We start from the raw sequence: 23,241 nt of genomic DNA, 5'->3' as shown, positions 1-23,241 counted from the left end.
CGAATACATACACCATGGAAAATCAAAATAAAACTTCCATCACCCCACTGAATTACACTCACCCAATTTTCTATTTTAGAGTGACTGAAGAAACATGTATAATCTTTTTAATGAATTTGGGAAAAAGAAATCTCCGTCTTTATATATTAGATAGTTGGGATCATTATTTTTAAGTTCATGCACATTTAATTCCATGGATATTAAACATGCAAAAACAGGAAAGCAAACATGAAAACATGGTGCCTTCTCTTAGGGATTTTCAGTTGCATAGAAAAGATAACACGTAGACCAGAGTTTGGCACACAACAGCCTTTGGAACAAATCTGGCTGCAACCTGATTTTGTACCACCCATGAGTTAAGAATGATTTTTTACAATTTTAAAGTATTTTTTTAAATATATGCTACAGAAAGCAGATATAGCTTGAAAGGTCAAAAATATTTGCTATATTTGCTTCTTTTAAGGAAATGTTTGCTAAGATCTTGTGTAGATGAATAACTAAAATACAAATAAGAATGATGGAAGTTTCATATGAAAGTTATGCATAAAATGCAATAATTAATTTTCCCTAAGGAGTGTCAGTTAAGTGTCATGATGGGTTCTTTTACGTTAGGTCTTCAAAGGTGAAAAGAACTTCAATTGGCAGAAAATTAAGGAAAGGGAATTCTAGGTAGGCAGTACATGGTAGGGGGTGGAGTCCCACCTTCTAGGCTAAAGAAAACACAAGGCCAAAGACCCAGTGACAAAAACCTTTTTAATCAATCTAATACAGCTATAGCACAGGAATAAATAATTTGGAAAATGAACTACAATTGGAAGATAAGTCATGGAATGCTTCACATATAACACAGAACTTTGTAGCTGATTCTGAAGGCAGCAAACGAAGAACCATTTTGCTTCACTCAAAGGTGGTTAAATGAGTCAGACTGTGTTTCAGCTAGATTACTGTCAGCAGTGTGATTAAGCCAATAGCACAAGCAAGAAACGATACCTTAAATTAGGAAACCCAACATGAAAATAGGAAGATAGAAATTCATCAAAGACAAATCAAGATGATAAAATCAACAGAACCCAGTGGCTGCACAGAGGAAAAAACCAAATATGGTTCTGAGTCTTCCAACAGAAGTGATTAGAAAGTTAAAGTATTGTAAACCGAAATAAGACACATGGTTCAAGAAGTAGGTATTAGAAAACAGACAAAAAATTGTCCCAGGCCTCTTGACTATAAGGTTGGAGTGCCAGGAACAAGATAATAAGACTGGATAGTTGAAGATCAGATTTTGGATGCCTTAGAAACCTATTTAGGACCTGGAATTGATGTGGCAGGCATTAAGGTATATCCGGTTACTATTTAAGAGTAAAAATGACATGATGATAATGCTGTTTTATTTAGGAAGACCACATCAGATGACTTGAATAGTTCAATAGTTTGAATGATAAGTTATACAATCACCATAACTGATATTAAAGTTAAGGATGCACCTATTTTTTATCACTGAACTTTAAAATAATAAGCTAGTGTGTAAGCAGATATGTTGACATACCTCCAACTAGTATAATATTCTCGCTGATTTCACTGTATTCACCAAATCCAAGATTATTTGCAGCTACTACTCTAAATTGATATGTCCCTTTCAGGTTTTTGGACTTCCATGTGCAAATGCTACTGCAGGACCCATTAAATGCCATCTTCCACCTTAAATTCTGATTTTTCGAATCATTTGAAGTGCCTTCCCTGAAAAAGAAACTCTAAAATAGTAAACACAGAAAATAAAAATGACAATGTATGTGTTATTTTGGTTGCTCTCATATCATTCTGATGCAGAACTCCAGAGAGTTTTATTGTACACTTTACCCTTGATCTCATTTCTTCCATATGATGTGGCTGTGGAACACAGCATGGTTTACAAAGTCATCCTAGTTATAGATGAGCCAAGCAACTCAGCCAATCCAAAAAGTTATGAATAATCAGTGGACAAGAGAAAGGTGGAAATCCTTTTCCTTCTGTTTAGAATGTATAAAATTTCTTCATCATTTAAACATATACAATTATTTCATATTTTTCAACAGGAAAGTTTCCATTTTTAGTCTCATCATATTTGCAAATCACTTATGCCATATCTGGATAAAATACACAATATAAATTGATAAGGAAGGTGTAATAGTTCAGTCACCAAAATTGTTATATCTGAGATTCCAAGGTTCCTTCCTTCCTTTTGTATTAGTCTACACTCTACCTCAAAGTCAATCCATATTGAAACACAGAAAGCACACAAGAGCTAGGTTCAAAAGATGAAACTATAATGACTTTTAATGAAACTGACTGAAGGCAAGCTCAAGGTCTTATACCTTCTCTGACAATGAAGAAAATTTCAGATCCTAAGAGTTTCAGCATGTGATACCAAGCCACTGTGATCTTGGGGTTATATAGTAGAAGCTAATTTTGCTCCCGCTAATTGAGTGGTTCTGAAAGAGCAACAGGATATGGAGGGCTGAGTATCAGGTGGACCAGGGAATGGACAAAAACGTCAAGAGCATCAAGGCAGTGGGGTTGGTCAAAACTTATAGGAACAGGGTGTCCCCAGGACCTTTGTGAGTAAAGTATTATGACAAAGGGCTCCTATACATTTAGTGAAGTCTCTTGTTAAGCACTGGCAATTTTATTCTTTAAACAACTTTGATCCAAAAGAAAAAGGTCCCTAGAAATTTGATAAGTGACTCTTCACAGTTATTGACTAATGAAGACAATAAACAATTCTAACATTGTTTGGGCAGCTTCTATTTACACACATCATATTGAGAACAAAGAATTCTGACATTGATTGAGTACTGCCTATTTGCCAACATACCATATTGGTGCTTTATGAATTTTGCTGAATTTTGTTGAGTGTTCATAGCAACCTAAACAGGGAGATATCATCATCCCCTTTTTACAGATGAGAAAGCAAAGTTCTAAAACAAAATAAACAAGGATTTAAACATGAGCTATGTACTGGATTGAATAATGTTCTCCCCAAATCCACATTCACCCATAATCTGTGAATTTGATGTTGTTTAGAAATAGGGCCTTGGCAGATGAAATCAAGTCAAGATGAGATCATACTGGATTAGGTCAGGCCCTTATTCAGTGACTGGTGCCCTTGTGAGAAGAGTGAAATTTGGATACACACACAAACACACACAGAGAACATCATGTGATAAGGGAGCCAGAGACTGCTGTGATACATCTACAAGCCAAGGAAACCAAGCATTTCTGCCAACTACAAGAAGTTAAGTGGCAAAGAAGGAATTTTTCCAGAGCCTTCAGAGCACCATTGTCCGGCTGATGTTTTGATTCCAGACTTCCATCCTCCAGAACTGTAACAGTAAATGTTTTGTTAAGCTAATTAGTTGGTGTTACTTTGTTATGGTAGTCCCTGGTAGTCCTAGGAAACTAATAAAGTCTGTTCCACTCCCAAGTTCACATACTTTGCACAACCACTGCACCATCAGCAAGCACACAGTCTATCTAGAATGTCCTGACTAAAAAGCTGAGTTAAAGATACTTAAAGTTACAGTTCATCCTGGAGCCCATGTATTCATAATGGAGACCTGGGACAAGAAGTCTACAAACTTTTCAGATGAAATCATGCACTAAAGGTGTTGATGAGGGGACCACATAAAGAAGTCCTAGCAAGAACCATAGTATGACCTGATTGTTGAACACAAATACAGTTACAGGTCACTGTGACAATTCCACACGTCAGAATGTGTTTCACTGTGCATGGAAAATAGTAACAGAACTTCCACAGAGGTTTCAATTAGAAATATAGCCAAGGAAATTCTCTAACGTGAGCAGGAAAACTTTTTTAAAGTTATGGGAATGCCAGAGCAAGATGAAGCAAAAATAGATCTAAAGCTCGAGTCGCCAGGACTATAATTATGGAAGTGACTTTCGTCCTTGGAGCTTCTTAAAAGATGGTTTCATAGTCCCGTGAGGGGAGTGTCTTTGGAATTTGGAATTATCCCTTCAAGTTGGCATGAAATCAGTCCTGCCGAGCCAGTTATGGTTGACTGAGCTCCTAGTACTGGCCAGGTCTGAGGTTTCATGTGCACATCAGCTGCTGGTTTTCATGGACAGCACATTTTCAGTCCCTGAGAGTACACTATAAACTGTAATCTTAACAACAGATAAAGAAGCCTGGGTGACTGTATGCCTCAGACCATTTCAGCCCCTTCCCTAATTTTACATTCTGAAAAATACCTAACTCATGGACAGTTCACACTAGAGAGTATTCAATCTTGCCAAAACAAATTATCAGGAGTTTACATACCTACCATCACCTAACATCAAACATCAACTTAGTTCCTTAAGCAGAATAGATAGTAAGTAAATATCAGTCATATGAGCCTGTAATTGAATGATTTCCCTTAAGGTTTTTTTTTTTTTTTATATTTTTTTAGTTGTTGATGAACCTTTATTTTTATTTATTTACATGCAGTGCTGAGAATCGAACCCAGTGCCTCAATCGTGCTAGGCAAGTGCTCTACCATTGAGCCTCAACCCCAGCCCTCTCTAAGGTTTTAATGAGCAGTTTTAGATTTCTGAGAATGATGTGATAGGCCTTGTAATTAGAATGCTATGGGTGACCTCTAGGAATTGAGCAAAGAACGTAACAATGCACACAAAGTCTTATACTGAAGATCCTTTGTGTTTGTATATAAATATAATTTCATAAATACTATTACTTTTGGTCACCTAATAATTAACTGCTTAGTTCCTTGTAGTTCATAAAGTACTTTAGCAAACAGACATACCTGATCTCAAGGATGTAGTACATAAGTCTACTTCCATTATCTTCAGCTTTATCCCATTGTATTGAATCTTTACTTCCTTCTAATAATTTGGGAATACCTGGTTTACTTGGGACTCCAGCTTTAGAGAAAAAAGAACATACTGATTAATATATTAGAAGAATAAACTAGTCTGCATTGATATCTTTCTATAAAATATGTTGAGGAAAAATAAATACATTCAGAAATATTCAGAGGTATTCTGATATAAGTAGCTTTTTAAAATGAGTATCAGAAATTTTATTAGTGATGAATTAGATGGATTAGTCATAGTAGTAACAGTGCATCCCAGCTTGACACAAGATAAGTGATAAATGCAAATAAAGAAAACTATTAAGTTTGAAGCATTTTCCCTCTATTCTCACAGTGATCAACTGGGAATTATGGTATTTTTAAATACTAATTAATTTAATAGATTTGTTAGATTTTTTTTCATTTATTAGCATATGGAATATAGAATTTGTTTAATAAATATTTGTTGAACACTTAGTTACCCTTTTTTCTTGATTTAGTTCTCCCTGAAAGATATCACAGCTGGATAGGAAATCAGAACACTAAAAGGAGAAATAATTGTGCTCTGCTCAGGATCTAACAAGACCATAGCAGTATTATCTTTTTATGCCTTTAAAGACTCCTGACTTTCTAATTTCTTCACTTAGGTTCTTGCAATAGTAATATACTCCTTTTGAAGCAAAGACTTCTGCCTCTGGGATTGTTGAATAAGAGATGGAAAAGATTTGAGACGCTGTGGACTTTTTTTTTTCTTTTCTTTTCTTCTCTCTTTTTTTTTTTTTTTTTTGTTCCAGGGATTGAACCCAGGGGCACTTAAGCACCAAGCCACAGCCCCAGCCCTTTTTTATATTTTTATTAGAGATAGGGTCTCACTGAGTTGCTTATGACCTTGCTAAGTTGCTGAGGCTGGGTTTGAACTGGAGATCCTCCTGCCTCAGCCTCCCAAGTCATTAGGATTATGGGTGTGCACCACCGTGCCCAGTTCCTTGTAGGCTTTCTGAGTGCTGAGTGAGTTAACACTCACCTTTTGTCTTGAAGTTCTCTGGAAGCGAGGTGCTGTTTTGTCCTGTCATATAAACCACCACTACTCGGATATCATAGGAAGTATGAGGTTGTAGATCTGTGATGTTACAGATATAAGCGGGACCTTTGCTGCATGAAGCTTCGACATGGTAAAACTCATTGTATCTCCACTAGAAAAAGAAGTCTCAACTAACATTTTTGTTTCTTTAAGAAAATCTTCTTAAACATAGAAATTTATAGGCCCATGGCAAGTCATTAGAACCCGAAGTTCACTTTCTACTAAACAATCATAGCTGCTTTATGAATGTTTGATTCCAAACATCATTCTCACCACCTATAGCCATTTTGTTTCTCATGACAGGCTCTAATTGACCTGAATGACGATTCTTAGATGAAGCCAAGGTGGGACATGTAACCCTGACTAAATATCATGGGAAGACTCTGAGTTGTGACATTCCATATTCCTAAAAGTAGACACCTAAATTAAATCGGATGGCTGAGAATGCAAATTCACAGTTGAGGAATAATGATGGAACAAAATAATGATAGCTTTGATTTTAGGGATTTGTTCATTTTGAAATAATAAATTTTACTTATTTCTATTCTTTGAAGAAGTCCATAGTGACTTACAAATTAAAACATGTAGGGCTTTCCCTCCTACCACCCTCTTCAAACATGTAATCAGCATCCTTTATATTTATACATAGGAAGTGAAGATCTTTAAAAAAAGGAAAGTCTTTCCCACCATCTGGCCACTAATAAGTAGCAAGGTTGAAAATAAAATATAGGAAATATTGCTTTCATCCCCTTTAGATACTGGGTCTGTAATTAAAACTATCTGAAACTTATTTCTCTATGATATTTCTTTTTTAAAATCCATGTATTTGGATCCTTAAATAATTATTTGAAAATGGTGATTTATTTCAATTGTACAAATAGGAGACCAAGGATGTGGCATATTGTCAAGAGTTCTTGGTGTATTTTCCCTAGTAGAGTTTCCTAAGAAGGTCAGTTTCCATAAATAAACTTTACTTTCATCTTCTTTTTCATTTAGTGCTCACAAGGTCATATCATTTCATTAGATGCACATTTTACATTAGTTTTCTATGAAGTTAGGAATGTTCTCTACTGCCCCTTAGGAAGCAGACCATCATGTTACAAAAAAAAAAGAAAAATGGGGGGAAAGGAAACAGAATTAAAAGTGAGAAATAGAAACGCTGATGTTAGTGACATTGCCTGCACTCAATTCATAAATGTATGAATGCTTAATGAAATAGGTACATTGAATATGCAACATTGCAACATTTAATCTGAATTGAATGTGCATGAGAGAGAGAGAGAGAGAGAGAGAGAGAGAGAGAGTAAGAGAGATTAAAAGAGAGAGAAATTCCTAGCTAAAATAATGTTAGAGTTTTTGGCCCTGCCTCCCTAATGATCTGGTGTAGAAATAACTACACGAGATGATCCAACATTCCACACCATCCAGAAATTATCAGAACTCCTGAAACATAGGGGAGAAGCTTGCCTGAGGACATTTTCTGGAAAATGGCAGCATGTTGGCATCACTACAGCACCGAATGTTACGGGCAGGCCATCAACTTGGAGAGTTGCTGTCGGCTCTCCCAGAAAGTCACAAGGGAGTCAGGACCTTGCATTTGTCAAGAAGCCAGCCAGTGCAGGAGTGAAGGCTACCCAGAGAGATTTTCAAGTTATTTGGGCAGTATTTGGGAGGTGGTGGGATATGATATCTCAGAGACCAGCACTTCAGAATTCTTTTGGTTCTGGTAGACATTTGCATGTACTGCTGAGAAAAAAAAATTTTCAATGGACTTCCATTAAAAAATTTTCAAATTAAAATGATTTATTTCTCCCTAATCTTAAACTTAAGGTGTTCTTTTGCTCTTTGGCACATTTGTGATTAAAAAAAAAAAATCACAATTCAATTTTTTTAAAAATAAAATCTATGTAATTCAAGATCTAGATCAAAACTTAACCTTATGTTCTTAATTCACCAATTTGCAGACAACAAAAATTGTGCCAGAAAAGACAGAGACAAAATTTATCATGTTCTTCCTCTTTCCTTTGTAAAACAAAATTATTAATCATGAAGACATCTATCCCCCTTGCCACTCACCCTCAGAGTTTCAGTATTCTGAGATCTTTCTTAATTGTCCTGTCATTATGAGGAAGGTTCAAGTTCTTACCAAAAAAGATAAGAACTTTCTGACTGGAGGTCACCCATCAACCCTCTCAGAACCATTGTGCTCATCCATTAATGTTTGTCTGGAGATGGTCAGACATGCAAAAGTGACTATCTTGCATTTTCAGCTTCATGATTTTCTAAATGGTTTTCATGATTTTCTAAATCTCTTGAGAAAGTGTGAAGATAGGAAATATATAAGAAAAGCACTGCTTGATTCTTGGTTTTATTTCTTGAGCTTTAAGAGTCTTATTAAGGAAGTCAATGCCTGTATCAATATGTTGGAGTTTTGACCCTATGTTTTCTTCTAGCGGTTGTAGTGTTTCTAGGTCTTTGATGCACTTTGAGTTTTGTGCGAGGTAAGAAACAGGATCCAGTTTCATTTTTGTACATACGGATATCCAGTTTTCCCAGCATTAAAGTATTTGTTCACATACTTTTCATATTTGTGTTTTTATTTATATAAGCATAAAAATATTTATATTTTTATAAAACAAAAGTATAAACATAAAATTTTTATATTTATTTTATAGTATTTGTTTAAAATTCTATAATATTTGTTTAAAAAATTATCTTTTCCTCAACATATGTTTCTAGCAACTCTGTCAAGGATCAGATGACTGTATCTATGTAGATTAGTCTCTGTGTCTCTCACTCCATTGGTCCTCATGTCTGTTTCCATGCAATGCAATTCTGCTCTTGTTACCATAGCTCTGTAGTATAACTTGAGATCAGGTATTATGATACCACAAGCATCACTCTTATTGCTCCGTATTGTATTGGCTATTCTGTGTTTTATTCTTCCATATGAACTTAAGGACTGTTTTTTCTAGTTCTGTGAAGAATTTCATTGATATTTTGATGGGGGAAATAAAGCTAAGAATCATTAATCCAAATAATTTAATTTGGCTTCAAATTAAAAAGTTTATGCATAGCAAAGAAAACAATTAAGCCTACAGAATAGGAGAAAATCTTTGCCAGCTCTTCCAACAGGGGATTAATATCAAAAGTATATAAAAAACTAAAAGAACTTAATACCCCAATCAAAAAAATGGACAAATGCACTAAGCAGACATTTCTCAAAAAAAAAAAAAAGAAAAAAAAAAAAAAGGAAGAAAGAAAGAAAGAAAATACAAATATATGAAAAAATGTTGAAAATTCTTGGTGATCAGAGAAATGTAAACCAAATCTACATTGAAATTTTCTCCCAATTAGAATGGCAATCATCAAGAATATGAAAGATAATAGTTGTTGTCAAGAACATGGGCAAAAAGGTAAACTTACACATTGTGGAACTGCAAATTGATACAACCACTTTAGAAAGTGGTATGGATATTTCTCAAAAGATGAGAATGGAACTACTATGATTCAGTTATCCCACTCGTTGGTATTTATCCAAAAGAACTAAAATCAGCATACTATAGTGATATGTGCATACCAATGTTTAAGCACAATTTGTCATCTCCAAGTTATGAAACCAGTCTAGGTGTCCATAAACAGACAAATGGATAAATAAAATGTGATATACATATAAAATGGAGTTTTACTCAGCCATAAGGAAAAATGAAATTGCCATTTGCTGGTAAATGGATGGAACTGGAGAACAGCATGCTAAGTAAAATAAGACTGACTCAGAAATTAACAGCTGAAATTTTTCTCTCAAATGCAAAAGTTAGAAACAGAGGAAAAAAAGAATTTTAATAATGTTGAGGAATTCATGAAAATGGAAGGAAAACTAATAGTGTAGAGAAAGGACATCTACTGGAAGGGAAGCAGGAGGGCACAGGAAGGACTGGAAAATGAAATCCACCAAATTAGACTATGTCCATGTACAAATTGCCATGATGGGTCCCACTTATATAATCAAAATGCACCAATTAAGATAATAATAATGACAATAGAAGGGAGGTCTGTAGAGTAGAGCAATTAGGTCAGGGAGAGGGAGAGAGGGAGAGAGGGACAGAAAGGGAAGGTACTGGGGAAAGAGATTGAGTATCACATGTATGTACGAATATGACATAATGAATGTATGATATGTATTTATAATATACCAATATAATTTTTTATAAGTATTGCCTGAAAGTCATGAGGATTGGACCAAAAGATCCCTGTCTGCTGTCCTTCTCTCCAGACTTTGAGTGAGATAGGTGACTTAATGACTAATGTTCTCTCCAAGGACAATACCTAAGCAGCACTACTGTAGGGATGAGTTAGCCCTGATGCACTTCTACACTCCACTGGTGACATATGACTTAACATCACATATGTCTGGGTCTCTATGTTCTCAGCAGTAAAATGAGAAGTTAGAGCATCATTATCTCCAAAGTTCTTTCAGATTTCATTTGTTTAAACTAGAAAATGAACTTTACATCCCTCCCCTTGACTTTAGGCTGAACTGCATTAGGGTAACTTGAAGAGTTGTCCAAAAAAGGGGTGGTCCTTCAATTTCTTCAACCTTACTGCATTTTTATAAGGTCACAAATAGGCAATAAATCATCAGAAACATGTTCAATGGAAAAAAATCCTATTAAACTATGGCCTTGAATTTTATCAACTTAATATTTAGTGTTGTTCCATATTTTCATAGTTTTATATACAAAGTACCAGATCATAAAAATATTTTATATAGTAAATTTTAAAAACATCCTAGGTAACAACTTGATTTTTAAAGAACTAGTGAGGTCATTACTATACTTATTTGATTTTAAGATACTATTGAACAAAATATTCTTAACCAATCTTTACAAATGTGCACACATATATAGTCACATGACTACATATATATGACTATATATATAGTCATATATACACACATGAACATATAATGGTGTAAAAGAAAAGTAGCAATTATAAAAACTTAGTCAATAATCAATTCTCAGCATATCACTACAAATATCAATGTGAATCCTCCTTAGCAATGAATCAATCAGATTAACTGATGCCTAAAATTTAGCAGGCATTTAGTACTGGTTAAAGCATGAAGAGATTTGGATAAAGAACCAAAGTTTATGAACCAACATCAAACAAGTTTGGAATAAACTGACTTTATATTTTACTTCTCTCCTGTTGTGGCAAAGTCCTCCCATGGTTTAAAGGACATTTCTAAACAAGGTTTTGAGCTTTGTTTGTTCATTTCTTTCTTTTTTAAAGAAAACACCAAACTGTTAAACCAGAAAACCATGATGATAATATCTAAAATAAGTAAAATATTATGAAATTAGTAAACTGTAACATACAACTTTTACATGGAAACTTTTAACAGCAAATTACTTTCCCCAGGAATTCTTTCCATCAGAAATTAGTATGGATAACTTACTGCTTCTAAATGCCGAACCAATGAATATTGTCAAATACGTTGTTAATTTATACAGGAGAATGCTCTAAACATATGAAAAATCTTTCTGACTTATTCTACATCATCAAATTATGAAGAAATACTATATAAAGAAAGAAACCATGACTATGCTGATGTATTGTTTGTTTGTTGGATTTTTTTTTTTTTTTTTTTTTGGTACCAGAGTTTGAACCCAGGGGTGCTTAACCACTGGGCTCTTTTTTTATTTTTTATTTTGAGACAGGGTTTTTTTATCTTTATTTTTTTATTTTTATTTTTATTTAGCTTTCACTACATTGCTTAGGGACTCACTAAGTTGCTGAAGCTTTGAACTTGTGATCCTCCTGCCTCAGTTTCCTGAGCTGCTGTGGCTAATTTTAAGTTCTTACTTAATAAATATTCTTAACTTATCTTTACAAATTTGCACACTATATAACCCTGTATTTATGCAAACATGCACATAAATGTAGAATAGTGAAAATACCATGCAGCAATTATAAAAATGCAATCGTCTATTTTCAGTGTATTGTTATAAGATTTACATAAAGATTTAAATTAAAAATCTACCTTCTGGAGTTCAAACCAAAATCTGATGAGGCTAACATCAGATGGAGCCTTCCAATCTAATTGCAAACTAGTGTTCCCTGGGTCCAAGGCATAAGGTTTCCCTGGTGTGTCAAACATTTTGACAGTGACAGGATGACTTTCAGCACACCACATTTCCTCAGAATGGCAGACCAGAACCTTTTGGTTTAAAAAAAAAAAAGCAGTTGCTTAGCCTTTTCAGAATTTTGTGTTAGAAAATGGCAACAAAAAGTGCCCCATATGCTCTGTACCTTTAACACATATAGTTGTCCACCAGACAGTGAAGTAACAAGGAGAGCGAGCCTGGCATCTGGAAATTCACTTCGTCTTAGAGGAGTCTCAGGAATTATGGCCAGATGTGAGATTGCCAGCTGATAGCGGACTGACTCTTCAGGTCCATTTGGCTTGTGAGATTCTCTCCAGGACACAAGGAGGCTGGTATCTGACAGTACGGTTGTGTTAATGAGCCAAACTGCCTCTGGCACTGAAATAAATAGCAATGAAGGATAAGGGATGTTGCAACAGCGTGGAAAGGTGCAAAGAATTGAGGAAGTCTTGGTTGAGGAACAATCATATGGGAGCAGAATGAAAAACAGGTGTCCAGAAGGAAAGTCAGCCAATTACACAATGGTAAGATAGCAGGCTGCCTGAAAGTCTCCTGCTTCTTTCCACATCTTTCCCTGACTCCAGCTCAAAGATACGACCCTTCATGAATTGCTCAATTTGGATGAGTTTTGTGAATATCATCAGAATATCTGGAAGAAATAATAATCACCTCTTAGAACAACTTTTTGGATTATAGACTTTTTGTCTTTAAGGTAGAGATGTTACATGACTTTAAATCTAGTGGGCTCAGGGCAAAACACACAGAGAAAAAGGCTTGGTCTATGAGTACATGGGAAGAGAGTGACACTGTGTGGTGAAACCAAAGAATGAGTCTCTTTGCAGAACACTACTGATTTTGGTTTCACCTCCTAATTGCTTTCCATTTTGATGGGTTATCATCATCTTCAGTGGTTAAAATAAGGGTCAAGACATCAAAAATATTTTTCTACAAATTAATTTTCCTTATTAAACTTAAAAAGGCTCACATAATAATTATGGCTTAGCATTCAGATAAAGAAAAACAAAAACATACACATCACATATATCACAAAATGTCACTCTAGAAACCCACACCAAGTTCACAACTCACCTATAGGAACTCACACTGACCTCCACTTTTAGTTTTTCCTGAAATCTCTTTTCCCAGAGGTAAATGTTCCAAAGGATCTGAATAATAATTCCTTATTGCTGTATGTATCATATATGTTGAAAATGGTTGTAAACCTTCAATAAGAGCTATACTTTCCTGAGACTCCTGAAATTGATTTAAAAATCAACATCTGATTCCTATATTTTAAATAAACAAGTAGAAATTATTTACTCAAAGAGAAAAAAGATTGATTTATTTTTAAATTCTGGATTGTTCATTATTATGCCCAGCCTACGAAGACTTGAGTTAATGTCTCCACAAATAAATGCCAAGTGATTGACATTTTGTGAAACCATTCATTACACATAGGAAGCTATTTCATAAGTATTACATTAGAAATTCAACAAGAGGAATACAAGTGAATACAGTAAAATATGAAACAATATCATCTAATCATTCTTAGAAATAAAGTTTAAGAGGGTAAAAAGAAATCCCTTAGACCAATGATTCTCAAGTTTCATTGTGCTTTGGAATCATCTAAGAAATTTTAAGAAAATACTCTATTTTTGTTTCACTCACAGGTATTCTGATTGAATTGTCTGGGATGAAGCCAAGACTGAGAACCTATCTTAATCAAAGGGAAGACAATAAGGCTAGCTCTAATAACAGAAATGTCCAAAGCCCAATTTTGGTCAGCCAAATGATTCAACTTCTTTTTGAAACAACTTTTAGAAGTGTGTAAAGAAAGATTAAAATACAAAACAAAGAAAGTAACAAAAAATTGTATGTACTTCATGGCAAAGCAGATAGTTTTGAATGTTCAATAAATGATGATCACTTTGACCTCTAACAGGTTAAATCAAGCCAAGCACAAGGCAACATATTGGGTATGTATATTGTCGTCACAATAACTACTGAAACACTAATGTCAATGATGGAATAAATAATGCCTATCCATTCATTCACTAAAGAAATATCTACTGAATGTCTACATAGTGCCAGCTCTCATGCAACTGCCAGTGACACAGTGGTAATTTAAAAACAGAAATAATCCCTGCATAGCAGTGCATTTCACAATACGTAGGAAATAATAGACATAAATATAATATACAAGTTTATATTAGGTAAATGATATGGAAAATAAGTACATGGCAATCAATGTTCTTTCTGTCCAATTTATTTCTTACTCCTCAATCTTCAATCTGCTGTATAGACCACAAAATCAAGTGTCTATCACTCTCTGGGGATGAATAATCAGGGAGGGAGCAAACCCTGTTATTTCAGGACACACAGGAAACGGTTATCGTGAGTATTCATCAACTGGCCAGAACTAATATACTTCCTAGTAACCTAACTTCTTTTCGGACAAGAAGACTAGAGTTTTGATGAATCATCAGCTATAAGATATTGCATAGTCAGAATATATGGGAAATACTTCACTATAGCTGATAGTTTTAAATCAAAAAAGGCATCTTGTGAAAAGCCCCAAACCAGCAGCTCCAACCTTACCAGCATTTTATACATCAGGTCAGACCCATTTTTCTTGCCATCAACTTCTGTATAGTAAACCAGGTATGTTGGTGTAGGGCTGGTGATGCCATACCAAGTAAGATTTGTCTTGGCTGGAGGTAGTCTGATTGTCAGACTGGTGTTAGTGGCATTGAGTATAGTTGGTTCTGAAATATCTGAAGCTAGAGACAGAAATTCTTTATCTAAAATAAAAAGAAAACAAAAATGAAATGCATGTAGAAGAGGACCAGTAGATATATTTAATATTAAGGTTAATATCAAAGGTTAGAAAGAAATTTGTAGAACATACATAACTTATGCTAGAAAGAATAAGAATGAAAATGCTTTGGAAATAATGTTCTCTTTGAAGAAACAAAAAAAGGCTGCATCTCAATCCTGTGTATGGCAGACAAGGCTAGATTCTACCCAATATCACTCTCCTCTTCTTTAAACTCACCCATCTGAAATTGTTTAAGGAGGCATTCCCAGAGGGAAAACTCAATTTCTGAGTCTCAGTAGTAGCCTGGGCAAGCCCGTGACACAGTTAACCCATCAGATGTAAGATGGGTGTCTGCTCTGTGGGCTGTCCAGAACAGCAGTTATCTCAATGATAATAAAGAATAAGTGTGCTATTACAGACCCCTGCCCTTCACTTTCTCCCTGACCAGGATGCAGACATGATACCTAGAGAGACAGCAGCTATCTTGTGAGAACAGACTAAAAATCATGCTAAATAAATTTGCAGCAAGACAGAAGTCCAGGTACTTGACAGCATTATGGAGCTGCCTGGACACCACATACAACCAAACACGCTACACCCTGCATAACTCTGGGAAGTACCATTCACACAGACTACAGGGGGAGCGGGAATGATATGCTCTTGACCAGTTCAGTGGCACAACTCCATTGCAAACTCAGTAGAAGCCTCTAAAATCATGTTTCTATAACTTGCAGTGGAATGCAACTTCTTATCCAGTCACTTTAAGGACAATATAAAACACAACCTAAAAATACAGTGTGATCATATAAAAAGAATAAAAATGCAAATAACTCCCAATATGATTTTATATAAAGAGTTAGCCAACTGTTTGACTCATGGATCCATGGCACTTTGTAATCTGACTCCTGGCCACTACTTTATCTATAACTAACTACGCAAAGTCATTCTTCACCCCAATCATATTATAAATAGTATGATCACTGCTGGACTTCCACCCAGAGTCCTTCACACGGGCTGTCTCCTCAGTTTGGAATGAACTTTCCCACCTGGGAATCCTTACTTTGGGCTCAATTCATCATCTCTCCTGGAAGCCTATCTGTGCCCTAATTCAGGCCAGAGCCTCCCCGTTGTGTTCCCACCACACTCCTTATATTTTTCCACCATAGAACTAGCCACTTTTGGTTTGTTTTGCTTCTCCTTTTGGTGTTTTATTTCCTGACCACTAGAATGTGATGTTTCTTGGACTAAAACTGTGTGTAATTTATCTTTGTTCCCCCAGGTTCCCAGGATGGTGCTTGGCATATTTTAGGTACTTTCTACATGCTGTTAATGTCTATGAATTTGTGTTATCAAAATTAAAAATGCATCCTTTGCATTCAACAAGAAAATTGGGGGGAGGGGATGTTTAAGTGCTATTAACTTGATCAAGCCCGCTCCTTTACTTCCTAACTTTATGACCTTGGGAAGTTGCTGTGGCTATTCTGTAAATGGGTAAGTATCCATTCCACAGATACTTATATATTGCTCTATTCCTGAACATTGTGAGGATTTTTAATAAATGTTAGTTATTATTAACTTCATTATAAGCTATTAAAAACCAGAGGAACTAATGCTAACCTAATCTGGGGATTCCAAATATGACTTCCAAAATGCAGAAAAGAGTGTGTAAAGTTAGAACTACATCAAAATTTTCCAGGAATAGGGTATGTGCAAGAAATCTGTGAACTTAACTTTGAGGACAATTGGAAGGTATGGGGATTCGAAGAGAGCAAACTTTATAAAAGTTACAAAATGGTTCATTATCCAATTCAACTAATATTTATACAATAGCATTTATTCATTTGTGCTGATATCTGGTCTAAACTGGAAATGGGATACTCATGTTAGTCACCAGAGTAATACTCTGTTTCAAAGGTAATTGGTATTTTTGCCATTTAAAAATTTTTATTTTAAAATATAGTGGTATATACTGAAGTGTTGTAAATGTCATTCAGGACAAGAATACAAGTTATTCCCATACGTTTTCTTCTTTTTTAATCCCATACATTTTGAAGATATGAAATGCCTCAGGCTCAAACAGAGCAAAGGAACTGGTAATTGCTTAAAATTTCCAGCAGATGGAGATAAAGTACCTTAATAATGTACCAGGAACGTAGCAAAATAAAGTTGATGCTTTTTTTCAAAGAAAATAATAGAGCATTATATCAATCATATTTTAATGAGACCTAGTAATAAAAATTCATGCTATATTTAGGATTGTTTAAGGATGTGTGTGTGTGTGTGTGTGTGTGTGTGTGTGTGTGGTGTGTTATTCAACTTCAAACAGATATCACATGTACTTTTTAAAACAGACTTTATTATTTGGTGCAGGTATTTGGTGCAGAGATTTCCCAGTATGTGTCCCCACACATGCACAACCTCCCCCATTACAGATACCATGGATAAACAGTAGTTTTACTGCCCTAAAAATCCTCTGTACTGTCTAGCTATACCTTCCTCTCCCAACCCCTGGCAACCACTGATCTTATTATTGTTGCTACAGTTTTTACTTTTCCAGACTGTCATACAGTTGTTATCATACAGTATGCAACTTTTCCAGACTGGTTTCTTTCATTTATACGTATACAGCTTTTCTTTGTGTCTTTTATAACTTCATAACTCATTTCTTTTTAGCTCTAAATATTTTACCTTAAGGTCTGTGATCCACTCTGAGTTAATTTTTGTGAAAGGTATAAGGTTTGTGTCCACAGTTATCTTTTTTGCTTGTAGAAATCCAGTTGCCCTAGCAGTTTGTTTAAGACATTTCTCTATTGTCTTGCTTCTGCCCCTTGTCAAAGATCACTTGATTTATTTATGTGTGTCTATTTTCTGGGTTCTCTATTCTGTTCTTTTCATCTATTTGTCTATTCTTGCACCAATACCAAACTGTCTTGATTACTATAGCTTTATAGAAAGTCTTAAAGTTAACTAGTGTCAGTCTTTCAACTATGTTCTTCCCCTTCAATATTGTTGACTAGTCTCGGTCTTTTACCACATCATATAAATACTATAATCAGTTTATCATTATCTACAAAATAAATTGACGGACTTTTAATGGAATTGCATTGAATGCATGGATCAAATTGGGAGATGTAACATCTTGACAATATTGAGTCTTCCCATCCATGAACAGGGAATATCTTTACATTTATTTAGTACTTCTTTGATTACTTTTATCAGAGTTTTACAGATTTCTTCATGTATCTCTTATACATATTTTGTTAGATTTGTACCCAAATATTTCATTTTGGGGTATGTTAATATAAATAGTATTGTCTTTTATTTCAAATTTCACAAGTTTGCAGATGAGGAAAGCAACTGACTTTTGTGTATTCATCTTATGTTCTGCAAACTTTATAAAATCACATCGTAATTTCTGGAGCTTCTTTGTCAATTCTTTCAGATTTTCTGCATAAGTGATCCTGCCAGTGTTATCCTTTCCTCCCCAATCAGTTTGTTTTCATTTCATTTCCTTATTGTATTGCACGCTGGGATTGAAAAGAAGTGGCAAGAGCGGACATCCTTCTCTTGTTCCAGATCTTAGTGGAAAAGCTTCTAGTTTCCCATATTAAGTACAAAGTTAGTTGCAGGTTTTCATAGATGGATGGATGGATGGATAGATATTCTTCAAATGAAGAAAGTTTCCTCTCAATTCTTAGTTTACTAAAAATTTTTAATCATGAATGGGCATTGGATTTTGCCATAGGCTCTTTCTACCATTATTAATGTGATTACGTGACATTTCTTCTTAAGCCTGTTGATGTGTTAGATTGCATTAATTGATTTTCAATGTTGGACTTGCATATATGGGACAAATCCCATTTGATTGTGTGACAGGATTGTTTCATATATTATTAGATTCAATTTACTAATACTTTATTGAGGATTTTTCATTAATGTTCAAGAGAGATATTTACCTGAAGTTTTCTGGTTTTAGTGTGAGGATAATGCTGACTTTATATAATAACTCATCTATAACATATGTGAAAGGATTCTTCACTTCTACCTTTTGAATTTAGTGGGGAATGGTATAACTTCTTTCAAAAATGTTTGGTAGAATTCACTATTGAAACTAGCTGGATCTGATGCTTCTGTTTTAGGTTATTATTGATTCAATTTCTTTAAAAGAATAAGCCTATTCAAATTGTCTATTTCTTCCCGTGTGAGTTTTGTTTTTAAAGGAATCAGTCCATTTCATTTAAGTTATCAAATTTGTGGGCATGGAAGTGCACAGTATTCCTTGATTATTCTTTTTTAAAAAAATATTTTTACTTGTAGATGGGCCCAATATCTTTATTTTATTTATTTATTTTTATGTGGTGCTGAGAATTTAACCCAGTACCTTAAGGGTGTGAGGGAAGTACTCCACTGGGACTCATCCCAGCCCCAGCACCAGCACCAGCCCCAGCATCCCCTTGGTTATCTTTTTAATATTCATGGGCTCTGTGATCCTCTCCTTTGTTTCTGATATTAGTAATTTGGGTCCTCTCTTTTTCTTGGCCTGGCTAGAGGTTTATCAATGTATTTAACTTTCTGAAAAATCAACTTTTGATTTACTGGATTTCTTGTATTGTTTCTTATTTTCTGCTTTACTTCTTTTCATTTTGTTTCTTCCTATTTATTTTGGATTAAATTTTCTCTTCTTTTCCTAGTTTCTTAAGTTGGAAAGTTATTCTTTTTTTTTAATCTCTTTTCTTCTCTAATATAGGCATTTGATCCTACAAATTTTCCTCTAAGCACTGCTTTTTCCTGATTCTCACAAATTTTGTGTAAGTTGTGTTTGAAAATATTTATGCATTCCCTTGAGATTCATTCCTTGGATTTTATGCTATTTAGAAATGCATTTTTTAATCTCCAAACATTTTGAGATTTTTCCACTATCACTCTGTTAATGATTTCTAGTTTAATTCCATTATAGTCTGAGAATAGACATTGTATGATTTCTGTTCTTTTAAATTTGTCAAGGAATGTTTTATTGTCCAGCATGTTTGATCTTGGTGAATGTTGTATATGAGTTTAAGAAGAATGTATACTCTGCTGTTGTTGAATGTTGTTGAATGTTGTTGAAGAATGTAGTCAATAAATGTCCATTATATCCAACTAATTGATGGTGGTGCTGTATTTAAATCTATACTTGTTGATTTTCTTCCTGAGTCCATTCATTTCTAATAGATGGAAATTGATGTCTGTGACTGTAGTATTAGATCATCTATCTACCTTGTGATTCTGTCAGTTTTTGTCTCATAGATTTTTGATGCTCTGTTATTAGACACATAAACATTAAGGATTGTTTTATTCTTAGGGAATTGACCTATTCATCACTCATCATTCAAAAGTGTAAGTATAGTAGAATGAATCAAACATTATTATCCTATGTAAAGCTTAAAGTATTTTTTGTCAAATATAAGAGTAACTACTGTCAGATATAAGAGTAAAACTATATGACCAGTGGGATTCTACAACATGTATAGTCAGAAAAATGAGAAATTATACTGCATTATATATGATGTATCAAAGTGCATTCTACTGTCATGTTTGACTAATTAAAACAAATTAAAAAAATTTAAAGTATACTGTTTAATCTTCATGTCTTTATCCAGTTTCTGTAGTGTGTGCATATGTGTGTGTGTGTTGATTTCTAATTTCATTCCATTATGATCAGATAAGACACAGGGTATCATATCAGTTTCTTTCTTTCTTTTTTTTTTTTTTTGTATTTGTTGAGAGTTGCTTTGTAACCTCAAATATGGTCTATTTTGGAGAAAGTCCATGAGCAGCTGAAAAGAAAGTATTTGGCTGTTGGATGAGATGTTCTGTAGATATCTGTTAAACCCAATTGATTTACATTTTTTATTTAGGTCTGAGAGTCTTTAGTGAGTTTATGTCTGGAAGACCTATCTATTGATGAGAGAAGTGTGCTGAAATCACCCAGTACTATTATTGTACTGGAGTCTATCTGAGTCTTTAATTCAAATAGTGTATATTTTATGTAATCAGGTGTACCAAAGTTTGGGGCATAAATATTTTCTATCTTTATATCTTTTTTGTTAGATTGCTATCTCTACCAGTATGAAGTGATCTTTTTCTCTTCTAATTCATTTTGGCTTGAAGTAGGCTTTGTCAGACATGAGAGTAACTACTCCTGCTTTGTTTTGGGGCTCCATTCACATGATATATCATTTTCCATCTTTTCACTTTCAGTCTGTGGCTCTTTTTGCCTATAAGATGAGTGTTGTAAACAACATATAGTTAGGCATTTTTTTAAAAATCCATTCTGCCATCCTGTCTTTTAATTGGAGAGGTGAGACCATTTATCTTCAAGGTTATTATAGAGAACTATTTATTAGTTTTGCCATTTTGACTTGCTTCTTATGTTTAAATTGATCCTGTTTCTCATTGCCTAGCTACTCTTCAAATGAGATTTGACCATTTGAGGATTCTGGGTTTGTTTTTTTGTTATTGTTTTTCCTTCTGTGTGAAGTATTTCTTTATATATTTTCTGTAGTGCTGGCTTAGTAGTCATGCATTCTTTTAGTTTCTGCTTATCTTGGAAGGTTTTTATTTCATTTCTGACTTTGAAAAACAGTTTTGCTGGATGTAACAATTTGGGGTTCTTCGGGGGTTTGGTTAATTTGAGTGTGTGATGAGGTGTATTGTCTCCAGACTGAGTTTATTTCAGCAGTAGAGTCTCTACTCTGTGAACTTGTGGTGCCTCTGTAGATTCCCAGCACCTCATGGTAAAGGGAAAAACAAACAATAGCAACAACCAAAGCAATCAATATACATCATTGAAATAAATGTCTGGTGCCTATATGATATCTACAACATTAATTACCACAAAAATAGAAATGATGAGGTCAGCAATTGCTGATAGCAAAATAATAAATAGCTGTGAACTAAATCTGGCATTAAAGTAAACAATAGGTGTCAACTATGTGATGCACAGTACTAATAAATGTATCCACATGAATAGTAGGGGTGGGAGTTATATAAACCAAATAGCTCTCAAAGAACTATTAAAAGAAAAGAAAAATATTACAGGAAGGTAAAAAGAAAGTTTAGAATGTTCAAAATGTGAACAGAGAGAATACAGAAGAGATGTAGCAAGTGATTGATATAAATTAGAAGGAGGAGAAAGAAATAGAATAAAGTAAACAGAAAGAAACAGAAAATAAGAGAATTTGACTATTAGTAGAAGAACAGAGAGAAACAACTAAAAATAAAACAAAAATAAACAAGCAAACAAAAAACCATAACTCTCAAAAGACAAAAAAAAACTATCCTTTTTAAAAATGCTAAAAATGAGAAAAAATAAATATGTATAGGTTTATAAATCCACAAACCAAAGTGCAGCAAAACACACACACACACACAAGAAAAGAAAAGATTCTAATGAAAAATGAAAGAAATGTCTCCATTGAGGTAATCATAATTATCAATAAGGATGGATGATCACTACTTATGCCCAATTGTCCTTCTTTCCATTTCTTCTTGTGTTATACACCAGGGAGGGGAAGGCACAAGGGCTAGGAAATATTAATCCCTTCCTCTCTTTGTGTTGCTCACACAGTTGCCAGTTGAAGGAACCTAAAAAAGAAACTTGTTGAAATGGCTTTCAGCTTCCCTTCTCACCAGTATAAGGTAGGATGGACTGGGAAGTATTATTGATTGGAGTTTTATCCAAACAGACCAGATCAATGGACTTCTAGAGCGGGACAGGTAAGTTTCCAGAAGGGAACTCTGGTGGAGAATGCTTAACTTTACTTAGGCCTTAGGGACTTTGTTGGGTGATATCTGTTCTGGAGAGATTAGATCAATACACCCTTAAGGCAAGGAAGATGAAGATCTCTGCTCAGAGTCTGGATATCAGGAGCCTCCCAGGAATTCTACTCACAGGGCAGGGGAAACAACCCTCCAGAGATCTCAAACACCCTGCTGCCCCTGAATACAACTTTCTCAGGCTTAGACCAAGAGTGTATTCACAATGACTTCTCAGTTTCCAGATCCTCTTCAGCTGCCACATGAGCCACAGACTCAAAGGGAAAGCAGATTGTACTCCACTCCATTTTTCTGCCCTGAATTCCCACCCCCATCCCACGTACAATCACTGTGCCTCTTTTGATCATGTTCTGCTAGGTATACCCTAGGCCCCATCATAGGAGCTTCCCAGAACATCATGTTTGCTATGATCTCCCAGGTTTCTGCAGCAGCAAGCTGCAGTGTGGCCTCCTCAAGACAGCTCCTGCCTCAGCTCTCCACCTGCCAGTTGAGAAGCATAGAGAACTTTACAAA

The 23,241-nt window shown here is 34.7% G+C and overlaps 1 protein-coding gene across 6 annotated transcripts in view; it reads right to left on the bottom strand.

The window, feature by feature from the left end:
- The window catches only part of ROS1 (ROS proto-oncogene 1, receptor tyrosine kinase), a 126,389-nt gene that overhangs the window by 30,360 nt on the left and 72,788 nt on the right, over positions 1-23,241 (bottom strand). For 5 of the 6 annotated variants that reach the window (XR_013765293.1, XM_079148422.1, XM_079148419.1 and 2 more), the window contains 7 exons: positions 14,691-14,893; positions 13,202-13,346; positions 12,238-12,470; positions 11,969-12,145; positions 5,869-6,037; positions 4,797-4,914; positions 1,544-1,734 (listed from right to left, as the gene is read on the bottom strand). Coding sequence is in view for 5 of the 6 variants with exons in the window: in XM_079148422.1 (XP_079004548.1) it covers positions 1,544-1,734; positions 4,797-4,914; positions 5,869-6,037; positions 11,969-12,145; positions 12,238-12,470; positions 13,202-13,346; positions 14,691-14,893 (1,236 nt within the window). In the remaining variant the exon portion in view is untranslated. The remainder of the gene's footprint in view (positions 1-1,543; positions 1,735-4,796; positions 4,915-5,868; positions 6,038-11,968; positions 12,146-12,237; positions 12,471-13,201; positions 13,347-14,690; positions 14,894-23,241) is intronic. The other variant, XM_079148423.1, reaches the window with a different exon arrangement.

This window comes from Sciurus vulgaris, assembly GCF_902686455.1.
Source record: "Sciurus vulgaris genome assembly, chromosome: 7".
Lineage (NCBI taxonomy): Eukaryota > Metazoa > Chordata > Mammalia > Rodentia > Sciuridae > Sciurus > Sciurus vulgaris.
The sequence above is the reverse complement of the archived record's forward strand: the minus strand, read 5'-3'. Positions and strand labels throughout refer to the sequence as shown.